The sequence below is a fragment of the Eptesicus fuscus genome, chromosome 13, assembly GCF_027574615.1.
Source record: "Eptesicus fuscus isolate TK198812 chromosome 13, DD_ASM_mEF_20220401, whole genome shotgun sequence".
Classification (NCBI taxonomy): Eukaryota; Metazoa; Chordata; class Mammalia; order Chiroptera; family Vespertilionidae; genus Eptesicus; species Eptesicus fuscus.
In genome coordinates this window covers 53996714-54015016 of record NC_072485.1, presented here as the reverse complement: position 1 = coordinate 54015016, position 18303 = coordinate 53996714, and the positions used below count along the sequence as shown (strand labels likewise).

Sequence of the window (18303 nt, the reverse complement as noted above, 5' to 3'; positions counted from 1 at the left end):
ACCTGATCAGCCAGATAGAGACAGGGCTCTAAAGCCAGAAGGACTAGAGCTGGGAAAGACTTAGGAAGCTCTGTGCCACGCCCTTGCCTGACAAAGGAGAGGAGGGGCCCTGCCTTGGGCCACACCCACCCAGTGGGCCAGTGAGTGGGGAGCATCCAGGTCCCATAAATCCATGCCAGGTTTTCCATCCTGCACGCAGGAAGGCTAGGAATTCTCAAAGGGGAATGAATATCCCAGCTCTGAGCAAGCTCCTTGAGCCTGCCCTTCTTCCAGCACACCGCAGCAGAAGCTAGAAGGCATCTCTGGAGGTGGGCAGAGGTGAGACCCAGCGCCTCCCCATAGAGACATTTGTAGCTCCGTGTCTATTTCTGTTGTAGAAATAAATGGTTTTCTGCAGCACAAGTTGCTCCACGTCTATGTCTTGAACATCTTTCCACTTTATTCTCTGTACTTGCCTCACAGTATTCCCCAGTATGAATAACACCATGGTTTTTTTGTTTGTTTTGTTTAACCAGCATGCTACTGATGAGCAATTGGGTTGTTTCCAAGATTATAATGCACACTACAGAAGTCCTTTCATGCCCCTCTGTGCCCCTGACTCCACACTGTTCAAATAACTCTGCCACCACACGGTGGGCAGGGTGAAGGGCATCTCTACGGCATCTTCACAGTAAAGCTAGATGAAGGGAAGGGTGGAACTTGCCCACAATCACCCAGTGGATTTGTGCTGGAGATGACCAGCCTCGTGCCCCACTCCAGCCTCCAAACCTAACACTCTCTTAGTCCCAGTTGAGGATCATGTAATCGTCCTCAATGCTTGGGCACAGCTTGTGTTGGACCAGCCTATTTGTTTATTTCAAACTAGAGACCCAGTGCACGAATTCGTGCACTGATGGGGTCCCTCGGCCTGGCCTGCACCCTCTCGAAATCCGGGACCCCTTGGGGGATGTTGGAGGCCCAGTGTATGGATTCGGCCTGATCCCCACAGGCCAGGCCAAGGGACCCCACCAGTGCACGAATTCGTGCACCAGGCCTCTAGTATGCATATAAGATCTTCGGTTAATCTCTTTCCACCCTTCCCCCTTTCCTCTGAGAGTCATCAGTCTCTTCCATGTTTCCATGCCTACATATTGAGCGTCTGCCCCCTGGTGGTCAGTGCACATCATAGCTACCAGTCCCATGATCAGCCACGTAGCATATTAGCCTTTTATATACACATATAGGTGGCCTGGAAGAGGCAGAGGTGTGGGTTGTGCCTGGCACTGCGTGCTGAGTGCCAAGGAAGGGAAGAACCACTAGATAATCTTCAACAATGGTTGAACCATCTCCCTGGCTTACAAAGTATATTTAACTCTGTGATCTCATTTTATTCCTCTGGGATCAGTATTACTATCTTCCCTACTTAGAAAGGAGGAAATTAAAGCACAGAATGGTGACTTGTCCAACATCACACAACTAGTGGTGGTGGATGTTGGGGACTTGTTAGTTAAAGATATGTATAGTGTTAGTACTAAACAGAAAAATAACATGGCTGAAAGTGAAAAACTGAACTTGTGACTACAAAGACAAAATGGCAACATTGCAGAAAGCTTGAGAGAAACTTGGATCCCCGCCCCCCCCTCCCCCACACACACAAAATAAAGAACTCTAAAAAAATGTTAGGTGACCATCTCATCACTCTGAACCTCAGTTGTCTCGTTTTTACAGGAAGAAAATGATAATAACAATAACAAGCGACGGTAGGTAACATATAACTGCCCACCACCCTAATGCAATAGCCATTTGCAAGACTGAGCTTCCCATGCAGGCTTGCATGCAAACATCCATATTTAATATGGCTGTAACCATAGGAAGCACACAATTTTGTGTCCTCCTTTTCCCCTGACATTATCTCATGAGCTTTTTTTCACTTGGCTACATGGATGCAGCAATCGCCTTTTCAGAGCTTGAATTCACCCAGATTCATTAACGCCTGCCTGATAGTGCTAAACATTTACTGTGGCCAAATTTTCACAATTTTGGCTGATGCTGCAGGAAACATCAGAGAGATTCCCTGAAAGTTAGAGACTGTCTGAGGCCTTAGGACCCTGAGTGCCCGCCCTCCCCAGCCTGTTCACCCAACCCCACCTGCCTTCTGCCATGGTGCCTGGTTCTCCCTGGCGGCTCCCAGGGCTGAGGCAGAGCTGAGATGTTGCCTGACAATGTCCTGAAAATGCTCAGGAGCCTCAAAGCAGCCCCAGAATAGGTTCAGAGAAGCTCAGAGGGAAAGGGGCTGAAAAGAGCTTCCCCGGCTGCCCCCCTAGCCCCTCCTGAGAACGTACGGATTTAAGCTCTATAATCTGAACTCAGGAAATTCTTCTAAAAACTAACCTAAAATCCCATTTGCTCTTCTTTCTTCATAAGACACAAACCTTTCTGGCCATAGGACTGTGAGAGTTACTCCAAAAAGTGTAGAAATGCATAACATTGTCTACAATTTATCAGGATCTTTAACTCCTTAAACCTGTCTGTGTCTGATTAAGAATACAGCCCACGGTGATTTTCTCTCTTTTCATCCTTCCTGACGGCCTCTGATTGCTTTTGCTGAATACAACTCCACAAGCGGCCTGTTTTTCAGCCTTGAGCCAGGATCCATCCCACCCATTCACCTGCCAGTCACGGGGAGGTTTCAATGTATTAGAACCGTGGTCAGCAAACTGTGGCTCGCGAGCCACATGCGGCTCTTTGGCCCCTTGAGTGTGGCTCTTCCACAAAATACCACAGCCTGGGCGAGTCTATTTTGAAGAAGCGGCGTTAGAAGAAGTTTAAGTTTAAAAAATTTGGCTCTCAAAAGAAATTTCAATCGTTGTACTGTTGATATTTGGCTCTGTTGACTAATGAGTTTGCCGACCACTGGGTTAGAAGATGCATGCCTTAGGACAATGGGGAGGGGTGGGGAGGATTGGAAGAGCTGGATTCAAATTATGCTTCCCCACTTGCTGGCAGTGAAACCGTGGGTCAGTCATGTAACCTCCCTGAACCTCAGTTTTCTTATCAGAAATAAATAAATAGGAGCCATTACAACCTGTACTTAGCGAAAGTGTTGGGAGATCCGGTTTGTGAAAGCACTGGATACACCTTAAAGCACCTAGGAGTGCCCCGCACCTGGGACCACTTTTCAAAATATTCCAAGCGCCCCCACCCCGCCCCCTGCCCAAGTAATGTTCTTCGCTGCTTTTCTCACCCACCTGGGGTGGGGACTAGCTCCACTCTGCCCCCACCAGGACCCTCGCATCTAACTCCATCTCTTGGCGCCCTGCCCAGGTGAACCCACATCTCAGATCCCGGGCAGTGAGCTCACACTAGATACCCCAAACGCTCCCTCCCACTGCAGACCCACGAGGACCCTCCACCTCTCCTCTGCACCCCTGACTCTTCCACCCAGACTTGAGCGTGCCCACCCTTCTCCCTCTTTCCAAGCGCACGCGCGCAGCGGGGGCGCTCACAAAGCGTCCTCCAGCACATCTGGGCGCGTGGGCTGCCACAGCTGGAACGGGGGTCCAGCGTGGCCCGGCTGGGCTCCCGGCTGCGCCCCACCCCCACCCCCGGCCCCACAGATAGTGGATCAGGGAGAGGTGGGGGGGGAGGGGGGGCAGCGGGAGAGCCGGCGGGGCGGGGCCCGCGGGGTGGGGGGCGGGGGCCTGTCGGCCGGGCAGGGCGGCTGAGCAGCCGGGGACAGAGGCGCGGAGGCGCGTGGAGCCAGCCGCAGCCGATCCGTGCCCGCCCCGCGCCGCCATGCCCCTGGCCTTCTGCGGCAGCGAGAACCACTCGGCCGCCTACCGGGTGGACCAGGGCGTCCTCAACAACGGCTGCTTCGTGGACGCGCTCAACGTGGTGCCGCACGTCTTCCTGCTCTTCATCACCTTCCCCATCCTCTTCATCGGTGAGCGCGCGCGGGCGCGGGGGCAGCGGAGCAGGGGAGGGGGGCGGCGGGGTGGGAGGAGGAAGAGGTGCCGCGCACCGCACCGCTCGGGGTCCCCTGGCGGCCCCGCAGCCGCCGCTTGTCCCCCTTCGGGGATCCCCTCCCCGTGTCCCCTGCTCTGTGTACTACCCCGCGATCCCGCACTCTCACACCTGCACTTCCCTTCATTCCCTGGGGTGCCCCCGAACCTGCACCGAACAAGGCGGACGCTCCACACCCAGGGAATCCCCAAGTTTTGCCACCTCAGGGCCGGAGCTGGGGTGGAGAAAGGGGAACACAGAGGTTTCTGTACCCACTGAAAAGGTCGGGAGGGGCTCGGGCTGCATTGAGCCGGGTCACCCCTCCCCCAAGGCACCCTCCCTGTCAGCCGAAGCTGGGCCCAGGAGGAGTGCAGCCTGCGCCTCAGAGGCGGACCGAGGCCCTGCAAACCCTTGTGTGGTCTCTGACAATCCCAGGGTCCCACTCAGCCTAGGCGAGGAGAGCCGGGAGCTAGGGACAAGGATCCCCTTCCTGGCGACCCCACCTGGGCGCGTGTCTCTGGAGCGCAACTTCTCAGGCTCCGGGCCAGCAGCCCCTGACTTTGGACGCCAGAGGCCCCCAGCGCCACTGCTTGAAAGCTCTCTGCAAAGTTGGGCTCTTCACAGCGTCCCCTTCATCCCTCTTCAAGACCTTGAATTTCCCAAGCTGGTGGCTCTGTCAACTCATTCCCCTGTTTCTTTGCTTTATATATATATAAAGCAAATCTTAAAGTTCATATGCAGCTTTTGGGAAGAAAGAAAATATTGTAATAAAATTCAAAAGAGCAGGATGCTGCAGAAGCAGAGTTGCTAGTTGTTGACAAATAGGAACAAGAAGGAAGCATATGCGACATATGCTCATATGGGTATCAAAATTATACCAACATTTACACTCTGTTCTCAACCAAATGGTTTATTTATGTGATAACTTGTCACACAAGAGATCAATATATAAAATGGGTACCTACATAGGTGGGCCTGGGTCAGTCCAGGCTTCATGCTTGGACACTTAGTTCATGTGTACCAGACTCCAGCATCCTCAGGCACAGGTGTGCAAAGGGGTATGCTCCTCCCCCCACCGTGGACCCAACGTCGAAGCCCCTTCCTGGGGTTCATGCACCTTCCTCCAGGCTCCCCACCTCTTCCTGTCTCTCCTCGCAGGATGGGGCAGCCAGAGCTCCAAGGTGCACATCCACCACAGCACGTGGCTCCACTTCCCTGGGCACAACCTGCGCTGGATCCTGACCTTCATGCTGCTCTTCGTCCTGGTGTGTGAGATCGCGGAGGGCATCCTGTCTGACGGGTGAGTAATTCTCCAAGAACTCGGGAGAACGGACCTGCTCCAGGGGCTTCGGGCTCAGGGAGAGCCCAGCCCGCCTGCATTCCATGAGCCAGTATCACTTGCTAATTAATCCGGCAACAGTTCACCCAGCATCTCCTGTGTGCCAGACTCTCTGTGCCAGGCGCTGGACACAAGTGAGCCCCTGCTCTCAGGACAGCAGGGAGCCCAGATCTGAATGCCACAACCCAGTGAAATAATCCCAGAGCCTATTAGAGTGCCCCAACTCTGTGGACGGTACCCAGCCTCTTCTATCAGCTGCTGGAGTTACCTTATTGGGGGAGGGGGAATACTCTTGCTTAGGATCTTTCCTTGGTTTCCAATTGTATATAAGGTCCCCAGTCCTCAGCCTGGCACCCAGCATCCTCCCAGTCAGTTCTCTGTGCCTGTAGGAACAAAAGCCTCCCTCCGCTTGAAAAGCAGGCGGGTTGGGAGAAGTGCATGGGGCTGAAGCATGAAACACAGCAGGTGAGTGAGCAGAGCGTTGGAGGTTGAGTGTAATCAGCTGTGATTGGCACAGCACTTTTAGGTGAGAACCCTAGAGGGTGTCAGGGCAGGTTTGGAGCCAGGGAGAAGGTGGAGGTAGAAATAGCACTTAGGAGGTGATTGCAGTCATCTAGGTGAGAAATAATAGCAGCTGCAAATGGTGTGTCAGCAGTTGGGAGTACAGAAGAGGAGGCGGCGAAGCAGTCTTGTCACTAAGGAAGAATGGAAGAATCAGCGAGGCTCAGCGACCGCCTGAGTGAGGAGGTGGTGAAAAGGGGGGCATTTGGCCTAAATATCTGAGGTCCAGCCCCTCTGAGCTGGAATCAGAGTATGCTCAGACCCCACTCCTGCCAGCCCTGGCTCCTGCAGCTGGATGGCAGGGGGATGGGATCCCCCACCTCCCCACACACTCCCTCACCCTCCTACTGTCAATGTCCCTGCATCCTGGCTTCAGTGGTAATCTCTGTGGTAACTGCTTGCCTTGAGGCTTCTCCTGAGTATCAAAGTCCCCAGACCAGTGAGATGACCAGAATGCGTACTGCCACAGTGACTAGCAGGTGACAAGTCCCCAACACCCCTTCCAAAGCACACAAATGGGAGATAGGGGAGGGATGCCTGGTGTGCCTTTAGGCCGGAAATACCAACTAGGTTATAATTAGCACTGACAGAAAAAGACACTCCGCCCATGCAGAAGGTAGGCCTGGGTCTTCTGCTGGGACTTCTGCCATGTACACACCAGCTGTGGGACTTCAGACAAGCCGCCCAGCCTCTCTTTCATTCTTATGAAATGAGCATTATAACCCCTGCCTTGCCTGCTTCACAGGGCCATGGAGGACGGAATTAGAGCACAAACAGGGTGCCAGGCGAGGAGGGGCAGAGCCCTGGGCAGATAGCTTATCCCCAGAGGGTGGGAGACTGGAGTGAATCAGGTCCAGGACTTTTCTGCCTTAAGCTGTGCAGCAGCCCCTCCTGTGTGGGCTGCACCTGTATCCCAAACCTCTCCAGCTCAGGGCAGACCGCCATCTCCTCCCCCGCAGACAGGTCAGCTCCTGAACCGGGCACTTGCTGGTCTTGGCTGGCCTCAATCTGTGGCTCCAAACCCCTGAACAAGCAAGTGTGAGGGAGGGACATCAGAAAGGAGCAGACAGGAGGAGAAGCCACAGTCCCTGCCCTGTGGCACCCCCAGTCCACCCTGGCCTGGGTTTACAGACCTGCCTGGAAGTCTAGGGGGCAGGTGGGAGTGGAGGCTGGTTAAAGCAGTGGTCTTCAAACTTGACTTTAATTTAGGATAAGGCTCGTTTAGTGATTAATCAAGCCATCCTTACCCCGTAGGGCTTCCTGTCTTCCTTTGGGTCTTATTTCTGTGTGTGATGCTCTGGGTTCAGAACAACCAGAGCAGTGTGGGTTAATGAGGACGCACTTTTAAAGAAAACATAAGTAGAGTGTTTCCCCAGACCACCAGACACTGCATAAAGCCCATATGTAAAAAATGTTCCCTAATTTCTTACCTAATTCTGTGTATACTATTCAATAAAGCAGCCAAAACCTGTATTATGAAGTCATGTCATGAAATATTTATTTCAATTATGATTATTCCTCACCTTATTTCATCTTATAAAATATTTATCATTTCTCCTTTCTATGGCAAAAAAATAATAATTTATTTAAACTTAAATGATGTGACATGTTAGATGTCACTTTCAAAATGTGCGAGAGTCTAAACTACTTCAAGGAGTCCAGAGGCAAGAGTTGCCTAAGCCCCCTGGGCCGAGTGTTGGTTGCTCTCAGGGTCCCCACTGGTGACTGATTGCCTTATCACATATCCATATTTTGCTGAAAATATCCATTAATCAAAGATTAAGGAAAATTGACATTTACTGTCTCATTTAACAAGAAGCCTGAAGTTGCCTTTTTGTTGTTGGTGGTGTGGTGACTTAGTGATGGCATCAGGGACCCAGCTCTCCCCATCTTTTTACTCCATCCTCTGTGTGTCTGCTGTGTCTTCCCTCATGGTCACTCATGCTCCCACATGCCTCTTCCTCATGCAGACGTCCTCTGCAGGCTTCCCTTTACATCTCATTGGCTGGAGTTGGGTGCTATGACCACCCTTAGGCAAATCACTGGCAAAGGGGTATGGAATTGCATGGTGCTTGAACCAATCACCATCCATCCCTGGGGCTGGGCGCATTGCTGTTGGAGCAAACTTGTTCTTTTAGCATGGAAAGAGAGGAACATACCATTTGGTGAACAGCTCCCCCTGCCTCTATACCTATTCCCTTGTCCCTCCAGACCACTTGGGGTACCAACATGCTCCCCTCTCCTTCTCTGTGGAACTCCTGCTCATCCTTCAAAGTCCAGGCTGGTGCCACCTCCTCTATGAAGCTCCTTTGCCCACCAGCTCCTTTGTGCTCTCAGCCTTCTGCTCATCTGCAGAATCACTGCCCTAGACTGTCTGGTCAGTCAGCTCTGAGCTGGTTGCCCTTCCCTACTGTCAGCTTGTCGAGGGCAGGGGCCTTGCTGGGCTGTAGAGAAGGAGCAGCTGAAGCAAGAGCAGCCCGAGGCGGGACACTGGAGGAGGCCCTCTGGCAATGGGGGGATCCCAGCACGGCTTCAGTAGAAAGAGCAGTCTGAGCAAAGCTAGACAAATGGTTTGAGGCCACATCACTGAGCCTGTGGTGCTGGCTGTGGGTTTTGCTGTCTATGGGAGGGAGCTTTGGAAGGGCTTGATCAGGACCAAGTAGGTGAACCACCTCACCGGTCATGGGGAGGCCTCAGGTGTGGGAGGGGCTCTGGCTCCCTATGGGTCTTATCACCAGACCAGAGCCCACCCACCCAGGCCTCTGTGCGTTAAAGAGGGGAGGGGATGAGATGGTATGGGCTGCCTTCATCCCCAGCCCAAGGGAGGAAACAAAAACAGTGACCTTGGCCTTGTTACTTAGCCTTTCTATGCCTCAGTACCGGCTTCATGGTGTTTTATGAAGATAAAGTGAGTTAACATACATGAAGTGCTAAGAACAGTGCCTGGGACACGGTAAATGCTCAATAAATATTGACTATCAGTCTTATTATTACACCGCCTGGGGAGGAGCAGCAATGCTGACCTACGCTGTTCATGTTAAATGGGGCTGTCACTAAGAGAGTTGGGTGCACAGGCTCCTGCACTGCCAGAGGCCCCCGAGGACAGAGACCCAGCTGTGCTCACTCCCAGAAAAGTGGTTCCAGGCCAGAGGCTCTGCAGCTGCGGCTGCCAAGGCTGGCTTCCCTATGCCAGGTTCTATAAGCACGAACCCGGGGAAAGAAGGCTGTGACTGCCAAAGCCTGAACACCAAGCCTTCCTGGCATCTCTGTGTGGCCTCCTGGGCCCCTTACTTAGCAGGCACGTTTGTAATATGACTGCGGAGAGATGCCAGCGTATGGTGTGGAGCTGTGCATGAGTCCTGGAGACCCCACTGTGTGCTGAGCCCTCAGCCCAAGGCCTGGGCTGCTCTGTTAGGGTACTCAGCATATCCACATCCTGTCCGTCTGACTCTCTCTCTCTCCTGCCTCCATCTCAGGGTGACCGAATCCCGCCACCTTCATCTGTACATGCCGGCCGGGATGGCGTTCATGGCTGCTGTCACCTCCGTGGTCTACTATCACAACATCGAGACCTCCAACTTCCCTAAGCTGCTGATCGGTAGGGGAGGGAAAGGGGCCGGGAGGGGTAGGAACCTCCTTTCATTCCTTTAGATCATGTTTACTGAGGACTCCTGTGTCAGGCACTCTTCTACGTGCTAGAGGTTCAGAAGTGGAGAAGGAAAAAACCCTGCTATTGCGGAGCTTACAGACAGGCAAATGGAGTAAATAAATGAACAGGTAGTGCTGCTGCTGTGGAGAAAATAAAGCTGAGTAAGTGGTAGAGAGCGATGGCAGTGGGGCTGTCCGTATAGAGGAGGCTTCTGATAAGAGTGAGCTAGCAGATATTTGGGGGAAGAACGTTCCACGCAGATGGAACAGCAAGTGCAAAGGCCTTCTGATAGGAAGAAACTTGGCAAAGGAATCAAATGGAAAAGGGGAAAATGGTAGGAGATGAGGTCAGGGGCTTTGGGTTCGAGTGCTTAGGCAAATAGTGGTATTAATAACCGACATGGCAAAGGAGCAAGAGTTGGAGTGCAGTGTGGGTCAGTTTTTCTCCCTGCATGTTGAGCTTGAGATGTCGCTGAGATGCCAACTTAAATATCAAATAGGCCACTAAATAAATAAGTCAGAACTAGATAAATGGGGGTGAGGGGGAAGAAGGGGGCTGGGGCTCAGGGCTGGAGATGTACCTTCCACCGTCACAGGCTTACAGGTAGCATCTAAAGCTTGAGCTCGGATGAAGTCAGCTCGAGAGAGGAGAGAAAGGCCGCGGGACCAGAACCTGTGGTTTGCCAACATTTAAAGAGACTCAGGAAGGAGTGCCAGCCTAGAGCTTCCGACACCAAGTGGCTGGGGTCCCGGGCAGAAACAAAAGTGCTCATTGTGGACATTTGCTGAGCATGTACTGCCTGCAGGCTCAGTGCTAAGCTTCTTACATGCATGATCTCACTTAATCCCCACAATCGCCCTATTGCTACTATTGCTATTCCCATTTTACAGATGTGGACCCTGAAATTCAGAAGTTAGAAACGCCAACAGTGGACACTCACTTAGCACTTAGTAGGTGTCAGACACTATCCAAAGCATTTTACCTGTATTAACTCATTTAATCTTTACAACAATGCTGTGAGGTAAGCACCACTATTGTTTCCCCTTGGCCGGTCAGGAAATGGAGGCTCGGAGGTTTTGTGACTGGCACTAGCCCGCCCAGCAGGGTGCCAGGACTATGGCACCTCAGCAGGGTCTTAACTCTTTCTGAGACTGTATGTCTAAAGTCCTCAGGGTGTGCATGGGCCAGAGGTATAAATCCACAGGTCTGCCTCTATGTTTGGGCTCAGTCTACATGCCTAACACCAGGCTGTCCATCTGGCTGGTAGGCTGTGGTCAGACTGTGTGTCATTAAGTCGCAGCATCTAATTGACATCTGGAATGTGGACTTCTCTGGACTAAGTCAGAGATAGCACAGTGTTGTGAGGGGGTAGATAGTGTTTTCCAAGCTGACCACAGGTCTACCTTCCCGTGTAAGGTGGGAGCTGAGCTCCATTCATCATCCAGGTGATCCCGCTGCCCTGGGAGCCCCGTGTCAGTGTGGCTGGGGACAAAGGGGAGGCATGGGGAGAAATGTTAAATACAGGCTTCAGAGAGCTCCCACTCCGGGTTCTGAAGCAGATTCTCATGCACAGAGAATCCCTCATTAACTGCCTGGTCCCCCTGGAAACACCCCGTCTGGGCATCTGGTGAGTTCATTTTCTCATTCTCCAAGACACACATAATGTTCTCTCCTTAAAGCACAAATTACCACTCGTGGATGGCCCTGTCCTTTTCCAAGGAGCAAGGATTACTCCCTCCATTCCCCTTTGTTAGAGTTTTGCTTGCCACAGAGCCAAAAATTCTAGAACAGGGGAAAGTGGAATGAGAGAGGGCAGTGGGTATTTGGGAGAATCGCTGGTCCTCTGAGGAGGCTACTTTCTGATCACAGGTCTGGAGTCCCACAGAAAGCAGCTTACAGTGTCCCACAAAACAACCTTGATTCTGGGGCCCCAAGTGAAAACAAGGAACTGTTCTATGAGAAAGTCACGTTTGAGCTGAGAACTGAAGGATAGGTAGGAACTATTTAGGAGAAAGGAGAGGGGAGCGCTTCAGGAAAAGGAATAGCACATGCCAAGACCCTGAGGCAGGAGGAGCAAAGCACATTAGGAAATCTGGAAGGAAAAATAGTGGCTGACACGCAGAACAGAAGGGAGCTGAATTTTGATGATTGGCGTGGCAGGTGGGGCTTGCACTAGACAGGGCCTTGAAGGCCACACCATTGAGGATTGGTGTGTGTGTGTGTGTGTGTATGTGTGTGTGTAAATATGTGTGACATAAATTTTACCTTTTCACCACTTTTAAGTCTATAGCACAGTGGAAGTAAGTACATTTATATTGTTGTGTAACCATTATCATCATCCATCTCCAAAATTTTTCATCTTCCCAAGCTGAAACTCTGTTCCCATTAAGCAATAACTCCATTCCCCTCTCCCCCAACCCCTCACAAGCACTATTCTTTCTGTCTCTATGAATCCGATGACTCTAGGTACCTCATATGATTGGAATCATACACTACTTGGTTCTTTTGTGGCTGGATCACTTATCTTAGCATGATATCCTCAAAGTTCACCCAGATTGTAACATGTGTCAGAATGACCATCCTTTTTAAGGCTAAGTGATAGTCCATTGTATGTGTATACCACATTTTGTTTATCCATTCATCATCCATGCACACTGAGTTGTGTCCACCTTTGTCTGTTGTGAATAATGCTGCTATGAACATGGGTGCATTGAGATCATGTTTGATATGTATTGCTTTATGGAGGCTAGATTGGATGAGGGGAGTAGGGAAGCCATGAGAAGGCTCTCAAGGAGGTCCAGGGTAGGCACGAGGACAGCCTGAATCCAGGTGGCCACCAGGATGGAAAGAAGTGAATGGATTCAAGATATTTGGGGGTAAAATTGCCAGAACTTGGTAATGGGTGGAATGAGGGGCTGGGAAGGAGGGGGGAAAGAAGCAGGAAAAACTGGCATTCTGAGCCTAACCTCCCCAGCAGCCCCTGTGCTCCACCACTCTTTTTCCTTTCCCCTTTTCTCAGCCGAGCGCTAAGCTTTTGCTGGGTGCAGCTGTGTCTGGCAACAGGCTGAGGTCTCAGCACTGTAGGATGGGACTGAGGAAATAACCCCTGGGCTTAGCCCTGGGTCCACCACTAACCCCCTGTGTGACCTTGGACAAGACACTTAGGCTCTCTGAGCCTCATTTTCCCATCTGGACAGGAATAGTAAGTCTTAAGGTTGTTTTGAAGATCAAATCAGACCATGACTGTTACGTGTTAAAGGCAAGACCAGTGTGAGGCATATTGTCAGGTCTTAGCCCCAGTATGACCCTCACTAAGGACGAAAGAGGTTCTGACACCTGGGATAGAGCCTTTCCAGGGAGTGTAGGTGGAAGCAGGGAGATGGCCTCCAGCTATGGGATTCCTGTGACCTGGAGACCAGACGGAGCTGAGAGGGCGTTTGCCCCCTCCCCAGGCAAGTTCAGTGCCTCAACCTAGCCCCCAGCTCAGAGCCAGGCTGGGGCAGACCCCAGCTTTTGTCCCTAGAGATGCCCTGGGATTCGTGTCCAGGCCCACCTAGGGATGGAGGGCCGGGTGAAGGTCTAGAGAGCAGTCAGGTTGACTTTCTCTGCAGATGGCTGTAGGGAGTGAGGGGGGAAGGAGCTTCCTGTGGTCATTTTGTTGTTGTTGCCAGCTGACTGGTTTATTGGTAGGTGGCAGTGGTGGGAATTAAGAGGCTAGAACCCACTGAGAGCTTCTGATATTTATGACCCCAGGTCTGAAATCTGGAGATAATAAAAATATTAACAGCTGACGTCCAAAGAGCACCCACTGTGTGCCAGGCTCACTGTGCTAAATGCTTTTCATACATTGCTCACAACAACTTTTGAGGTAGTGCTATTATTATCCCCATTTTATGGATAAGGCAACTGAGGCCTAGATGGGTTAAATGACTTACCTACGGTCACATAGCTGTTAAGTCACTGGATCTGAGCCCCGCTGTATCTGGCTATAGGGCCCAGTTCTAATCACTGTGCACACTGCCTCCCAGCTCTGTGGCTCACCCTTTTTTTTTTTTTTTTTTTTAAATTTCTTTATTGAATAAGGTGTCACATATTTGTCCTCATCCCCCCATTCCCATCCCACCCTCACCCTTTTTTTAATGCTCACCCGAGGATATGTTTTTATTGATTTTTAGAGGTAGGGGGAGAGAGAGAAACATCCATGTGAGAGAGAAACATCAATCTGTTACTTCCTATACGGGCCCCGACCAGGATCAAACCCACAACCTAGGAATGTGCCCTGACCGGGAATCGAACCCAAAACCTCTTGGTGTATGGAACGATGTTTCAACCAACTGAGCCACCTGGTCAGACTGTGACTTTTTGTATCCCCCATTTCCCAGGCCCCCTGAGGAGCATCATCATGCAGTAGTCGGCTCTGGACTGGAGATCCAGGGACCTCTACCCTCACCCTCTCCCTGTTACTAGCTTGCAGTGAGCTTGGGTAGGTCACCTCCTCTCTCTGGGCCTCAGTTTCCTTGTCTGTAAAATGAAAGGGCTGGAATGAAGGTCTGTTAAGATCTCAGCTTGGAAATTCCACAATTCCCATTCTAGGGTGGAGCCTGTACGACCTAGGATCAGTCACCTAAGCTTTCTGAGCCTCGACTCCTTTGTCTGTTAAATTGGGGTGTGACACATACTTCTCTCACAAGGCTATTGTAAGGAATAAATGAGACATTTTTAAAGTGCTTACTTGGCACAGCACCTACAACTTAATTAAATTAAATAAATAGTTTCCCTGGTTTCGTTCTATTTATTGTAAAGGGTGAATTGCTTGACTTCCAAGATTATTGTCTTTGAACATGCCCATCATGGATGACTTAATGTATGTACATCATCTCAAAATTACACACTCAGCTATTCATACACGCAACATCCCTTTACTCAGAAGTGTGCACACGCACATCTATAACACTTGCTTGTTCACGCACCTCCTCTGACACACTCATTTTTCTCCTTCTCTCCCACATATTTGCACATGCATGAGGGTTCACTCACACAAATTGTGCACACACACCCTCTTTGCTCTCTGTCTCTCCTCCACAGCCCTGCTGGTCTACTGGACGCTGGCCTTCATCACCAAGACCATCAAGTTTGTCAAGTTCTACGACCACAACATCGGCTTCTCCCAGCTGCGATTCTGCCTCACGGGGCTGCTGGTAATCCTCTATGGGATGCTGCTGCTCGTGGAGGTCAATGTCATCAGGGTGAGGGTAAGCGGGCCCCTCCTGGGCTGCCCCCCACCTGAGGACGCACCTGGGCTAGGGCGGGGCTTCTGACCAGTGTCCTGCTTCTTAGCCAAGTCCTAGAAGTCAGCTTGCTTTACCTGCCTCAGAAAGGGGAGCTGAGGCCAGTGTCAGAAGTTTCAGGAGCAACATTCCATCTGGCCCAGCTGCCCAGAGGGAAGGAAGGTGACAGGATGTGTTAGCAAGGTTATAGGATTCTGCGTTTAATCCCACAGAGGGGAAATAAAAGCTTCAGGTACTGCCTTCTCCAAGTTTGTTTGATTTTTTTTTCAAGGGGAGGGGAGGGTTGATACTTGTTTTTATTTTAATGTGTTCATATAGTTACACACATGTGAATGAGTCAAGGTGGCTGCATACATGTCTTTTGTTTTGTTGTCATTTTTGCTTGCCCCCTTTTCCTCTCTAAAGTTATCCCCTCCCCTATCCACCCTTTCCCTCCCTTTCCTTTCTCAGGTAACCCAAATTAACAACCTAATCTGTGTCCTTCCATTCTTTGTTTTTATTAATATAATAGCATAAACTTCTATCTATTCAGGGTTTGTTTTTTTCTCAACACACACATATACATATAGAGTATCCCAAAAAAATGTATACACACTTTGAGTAATTATTAATTCTAATGGGTTAAATCTGAAAAGAAAGAAACATCAATTGAGTTACCAAAAAAATAAGTGTGTATACATTTTGCGGGGGTTCTCTCTCTATACACACACACATACACACACACACACACACAGAGTTTTAACTCTCAATATTTATTTTATAAAATGGGATTATATTACAGTTTTCTGCATCTTGCTTTTTTCATCCAACAGATATCTCTTAGGACTCCCTCCAAGTATAGTATGGCTATTTTGTTTTCTTAATGGCTGCATAATATTCCATCATGTGGTTGAGCCATAATTTATCAGCCACTACCCTATTAATGGGCATTCACTTTGTTGCCAAGTTTTTGCCTCCACAAATAATGGTGTATTAAACATACTTACTATATCTTTATGTATTGCTGCTTTTATTTCTATGGGAGAGAGTCCAAGGAGTTGAGTTGCTGGTTCAAACACTCTGTGTATTTTAAATTGTAATCAATGTTGCAGATCACCTTCCAGAGAAGCTGTAATCTACCAGCAATAAATAAAAACCTTCTTCCTTCCTCCAACCAGCAGTGGGGGCTACAGCCACTTCTCATCTGGGCCAGTCTGATGAGGGTGAAATGCTACTTCAATTTGCATTTCTCTGGCTCCTCTGTTTTAGTTGATTTGTAGGGTACAAGGGTTTTCTACATTCCCTACCCTCAACTGACCCCCACAGCACCCCCTGTGATGCAAGTACCACCCCCTTTGTAGATGAGGAAACATTTTAGATAAGATTTGTCCAAAAATTTAGTAAGCGGAAGAGGCAGGATTCAAACCCAGGTCTGCATGGCTCCACGTTCTGGAAACCCTGCATGGTGATATCCTCCGATTTGTGGAGAAGACAACCTATGGGAGATCTCTGCTCTTCCCCAATCTAACCTGAACCCAGCCCAGCCCCGGGGATCAGAGAGCCTCAGTGAAGCGTCAGGAGGCCCTGGTGTTGGTGGCCAAAGGATTGGGTGTTCCTTTTCCTGGAAATAGGCAAACGATGGTCCCATTTGTTAGAGGTCAAGGGTGGGATGTCTTAGCCCCAGATGTTTGCTGCTGGGGCAAACTGCAGAGTGGGGAGAAGTTGCACTTACCCATCCCCAGTGGCCTGTGTGCCCCACAGAGATACATCTTCTTCAAGACGCCGAGGGAGGTGAAGCCCCCCGAGGACCTGCAGGACCTGGGGGTGCGCTTCCTGCAGCCCTTCGTGAACCTGCTGTCCAAAGGCACGTACTGGTGGATGAACGCCTTCATCAAGACCGCCCACAAGAAGCCCATTGATCTCCGAGTTATCGGGAAGCTGCCCATCGCCATGAGGGCTCTGACCAACTACCGGCGGCTCCGCGAGGCCTTCGACGCCCAGGTGGTCAGTGGGAGCATGGCCACACCATCCGTCCCCTGCCCTCTGGTTTAGACTCACAGATGGGAACCTCAGAAAGCATCAGGTCAAACCCCGGGTGGGACAGGTGGGGAAACTGAGGCCTGGGAGGGGAAGAGGTTTGCCCTAAGTCGCACAGTGAGCCAGGGGACAAGTCCAGGGCCCAGTGATTCATAGGGCAGTCACAGCTGGAATGGCCCTTATAGTTTAGGTCATCCGGTCTAACACCCTCATTTTCCAGGTGGGGAAACTGAGGCCCTGAGAAGAGAAGTGACCCCACTGGATAATGTATGCCCCGTGCTCTTCATTCTGGAGCTCAGTGATTAACGGTGGGAATTTTCACCCGTTTTGGAGAGCCAGGGCGTTAGTGGCCTGATCCTTATAATAACTATGAGTTGGGCCCGATAAGGATCTCCCCACATCACTGAGTAGGAAACTGAGATCCTGGGAAAGGCCATGACCTCCTCAGAGCTGGCCCCCGGCTGGCAGGTACCAGAGCCAGTCTCCCGACTCCCAGTTCAGTGCTCCTTCCCTGCCTCTGCCCTGGCATGGCGGGGAAACACCGAGGCAGATGCGCTGGCAGGCAGTAGCGAGTAAGTGTGGCCTGTGCCACTCCTCATTGCAGTGCTATGCTCATCACATAGTCCCTGACAGCTGTGTGGCCTTGACCGATATTCTGGCCTCAGTTTCCCCATCTGGACCATGTTGGCATTGATGGGCCGACCCACCTATGCACTTGATGGTTCCATGATTTTTTTCCTGGAGTTCATCTGTCTGCAGCAGACGTGGCCACTGGGTTTCCCCAGGCAGCAGGAGCCAGGGGTTTCCTGGGGTGCTGGGCCCTGCTGTGAACGGGCCCTCAGCCGCTCTGACCTGGCCATGGGTCTCTCTGGCAGCGGAAGGACACCCAGAGCCCACAGGGCGCCCGGGCCATCTGGCGGGCACTCTGCCACGCCTTCGGGAGACGCCTGGTCCTCAGCAGCACTTTCCGCATCTTGGCCGACCTACTGGGCTTCGCCGGACCCATGTGCATCTTCGGAATCGTGGACCATCTAGGGAAGGAGAACCACGTCTTCCAGCCCAAGGTAGGCCACCCAGGGGCAGAGCAGGGCACCCTTTGGAAGGTCTTCACTGGTGGGTGAGAACGTGCCAGAGGCCCAGTGTGTGAGCTGTGGCTGCCGTAGGGTCACTCCTCACACATGCACAATATTGCTCCTCACTTGGCAATATCCCCCATCCAGAAGATGCTCCGTATCGGTCCACAGAAATGCCAGGAGGCGAGCTTGTGCCCCAAGAGGATTTCTGGTGCCCTGCTCTGCTCGCCATGCCTTCACCACCAGAATAGCTCTCCCGGTTACTTAGTCACTGAGAAAGTTGCAGGAAGTGCATTTGTGTGCTCAGTGTCAAGAGCTTTTATGACTTGTTGGCTTTTAGTCCATGTCACCTTAATAGACTCTCAGTACCTTTTCAGGGATCTGTCTTCCCCAGTT

The 18303-nt window shown here is 51.1% G+C and overlaps 1 protein-coding gene across 4 annotated transcripts in view; it reads left to right on the top strand.

Annotated features, from left to right (window-relative positions):
• Positions 1-3774: 3774 nt before the first annotated feature.
• ABCC8 (ATP binding cassette subfamily C member 8) overlaps positions 3775-18303 on the top strand; it is a 71827-nt gene continuing 57298 nt past the window's right edge. For 2 of the 4 annotated variants that reach the window (XM_028156784.2, XM_028156783.2), the window contains exons 1-6: positions 3775-3922; positions 5140-5281; positions 9358-9479; positions 14616-14782; positions 16559-16798; positions 17710-17898. In XM_028156784.2, the coding sequence (XP_028012585.2) occupies positions 3775-3922; positions 5140-5281; positions 9358-9479; positions 14616-14782; positions 16559-16798; positions 17710-17898 (1008 nt within the window). Of the gene's footprint in view, positions 3923-5139; positions 5282-9357; positions 9480-14615; positions 14783-16558; positions 16802-17709; positions 17899-18303 lie in introns of all 4 variants that reach the window. The other 2 variants (XM_008149009.2, XM_008149008.2) reach the window with 1 other exon arrangement.